General features: G+C 33.2%; 1 protein-coding gene across 1 annotated transcript; it reads left to right on the forward strand.

Moving 5' to 3' along the window:
- The first annotated feature begins 481 nt into the window (after positions 1 to 481).
- LOC113739834 (exocyst complex component SEC6-like) lies at positions 482 to 1,845 on the forward strand. The gene is made up of 3 exons (XM_027267196.2): positions 482 to 622; positions 726 to 905; positions 1,714 to 1,845. Exons 1-3 carry the CDS (start codon positions 572 to 574, stop codon positions 1,828 to 1,830), a joined length of 348 nt encoding a protein of 115 aa, XP_027122997.2. The 5' UTR covers positions 482 to 571; the 3' UTR covers positions 1,831 to 1,845.
- The last annotated feature ends 719 nt before the right edge of the window (positions 1,846 to 2,564 follow it).

Raw genomic sequence — 2,564 nt, forward strand, 5'->3', positions numbered from 1 at the left:
CCCAGTAGTGGTGTTATTTTGAAGATCTTTTACTTACAAATTATGTCTGAAACTGTTTCATCATTTGTTTTAAATGTATATTTCAAATCTGCAAGAATTTGTCTATAAGAAATGTCATAGTCAGAAGGTAAGTTTAGATTTTTTAGTGTTTCTTTTCCTGTCAATTCATAAATTAAAAGAGAAAACTCTCAGAAAGAGAAGGTCAGAGATTTTAATACATTCTAGAATGGATTTTGGGTTTTGTCAAGAGTGAAAAAGAAATAACTTCAAATAGGACTGCAAAACCATTCAGCCTAATTGCTCTTTGGTTTTCCTTTTCTCTATATATACACTATGTAAGTCCTGTGAGTATTTTTGGTGATAAAAAAACATGGCGCATATATTGGAAGCGTTTAATCTTCACTCTCTTTTACTCATATCAGTTAGTAATTTGGTTTTTCTTTTTCTTTTAAAGAAATTAATTCTCAATATATTCAATTAGGTTACAGGTTGGGTAGTGGAATACCAAGAAAATTTAATTGGACTTGGTGTGGACGAGTCCTTAGCTCAAGTTTGTTCCGAGAGTGGCTCAATGGATCCCCTCATGAATGCATATGTAGAAAGAATGCAAGCTACCACAAGGGTAATAACTATATGATGTCTACTTGGCTTTGCTATTCCTTCATTTTGCTCCTCTAACAAATATATTCAGCACTGCATATTTCATTTTTAACTTTGTTCTGCAGAAATGGTATTTGAATATACTTGAGGCTGACAAGGTACAAGCACCTAAGAAAACAGATGATGGAAAGCTTTATACACCAGCTGCTGTTGACTTATTTAGAATCCTTGGAGAGCAAGTACAAATAGTTCGGGAGAATAGCACTGATGTCATGTTGTATAGAATCTCTTTGGCTATAATTCAGGTGAGTTTGAGATAGTTTTGTCATTCATATCATGTCAAAAGGAGCTGTTCATTTGAGGATATAACCGAACCAATTTCACCTCAGGTACTTTACATTTATAGTATTTTTTTTGTTTGTGCTATAGTAATTACTGTGTCAATGAACATTATCTACTTAGATCCCTTTTGAATTTGCTGCCAACTCATACAGTTAACTGGGAAAGGTCTGAATTGAAACTACATTTTCGTTGTCACTGTGCCCATTTTGTGCCAGAATCTGTTTCTAGCAATTTTACATGTTCCAATTTATTGATATTAATTCCCACTCCACTACTTGTTTCCTAAAAGCAAATTACTAGAGTAGGTTGGATCTATGTTGCTAGATCATTTAAGCTGTCAAGAACTCTAAGATTGGAAAATTTTCTTGTTTTTGCCTCATCTTTCTAGTGGACGTATTCTTTTATAGTACCTATATTGTTGATACTTCTGAACAACATGATTAGCTGGTATATCACTAAACAGTTTACACATTGTTAACACTTGTGCACAGTATGATTCTATAGTATTTTCTAGTTACAACAACATTTGAAAATTTGTTACTAGTCTCCAGCCTATCTTCTGCATGATCTGTGGTGTGCCCAAGTTCATCAGAAAATTCAATCTACATTTTCATACAGCAGAGTCGAACAAATGCTACTACTTAATTTATATCTGGTCTTGTCCCTATCTTAATATATATTCCCTTCTCACTATGTTGTTAATTAATCATTATACCAGTTTGCCCATTCTCTCTCCTATTTTCTGCTAAATTGGTCATCTCTTCTCCTTAGGTGATGATTGATTTTCAAGCAGCTGAAAGGCAGAGATTAGAGGAACCTGCTTCTGAAATTGGTCTAGAACCTCTTTGTGCAATGGTAACTGAATTTTGTAAACTTCGTTTAGTCTAATTGATCTTCGTTTGTCGAACTCATCTAAATTTTTCTGTATCAGAATTTTTTTTTTGTGCTAAGGAAAAAGAGGCACCTGTGATTGTGTGTGTGTGTGTGTTTTTTTTCTTGATATACTGTGTGGTTCACGATCATCTAGGCTCTCAATGATTTTAGGATTTTATTGTTGTTATTGTTATTGTTATTGTTATTGCATATATATTTGTGAACATGCAGATATTTATTGTGTTTGTATTGTTATTCTATATTTCACAGAATATACATTCAATGTCTTATTTGCTATAATTTCACTTTATTTTTGTGTTAAGCAATTTACTTAGATTGCTATAATTTCAAATTAGAGTGACATTAGTTTTTATAATATGGTGCCTATCTAGAAGTGTAGTTCCAGTTTTAACACCAGTGCTCATTGCTTCAATTTTGGTAGCGTGTAGGTTCTAACACGATTCCCAAGAAGAAGAAGCCAGTCATTGCTGTGAAGATGGTTTTTGAATTGAAGACTACAAGGCCTATCGTGCTCATGTTTTGTTCTAGATGGGAATCGTGCTCATATTTTTGTATAGAACTTTACTACTCTCTATTGTGGATGGGAAATCACTAGTATTGTAACTGAATGGCTTATTTTGGATGGTGCATGGTTTATGACTCATTTGAGGCAACATTTATATATATATATATGTATTTGGGTTGATCTTCTATTGGAAATGAATGTTGGCTTTCTTTTCGTATGTTGG

This window comes from Coffea arabica, chromosome 1c (genome assembly GCF_036785885.1).
Source record: "Coffea arabica cultivar ET-39 chromosome 1c, Coffea Arabica ET-39 HiFi, whole genome shotgun sequence".
In the NCBI taxonomy this organism is placed as follows: Eukaryota; Viridiplantae; Streptophyta; class Magnoliopsida; order Gentianales; family Rubiaceae; genus Coffea; species Coffea arabica.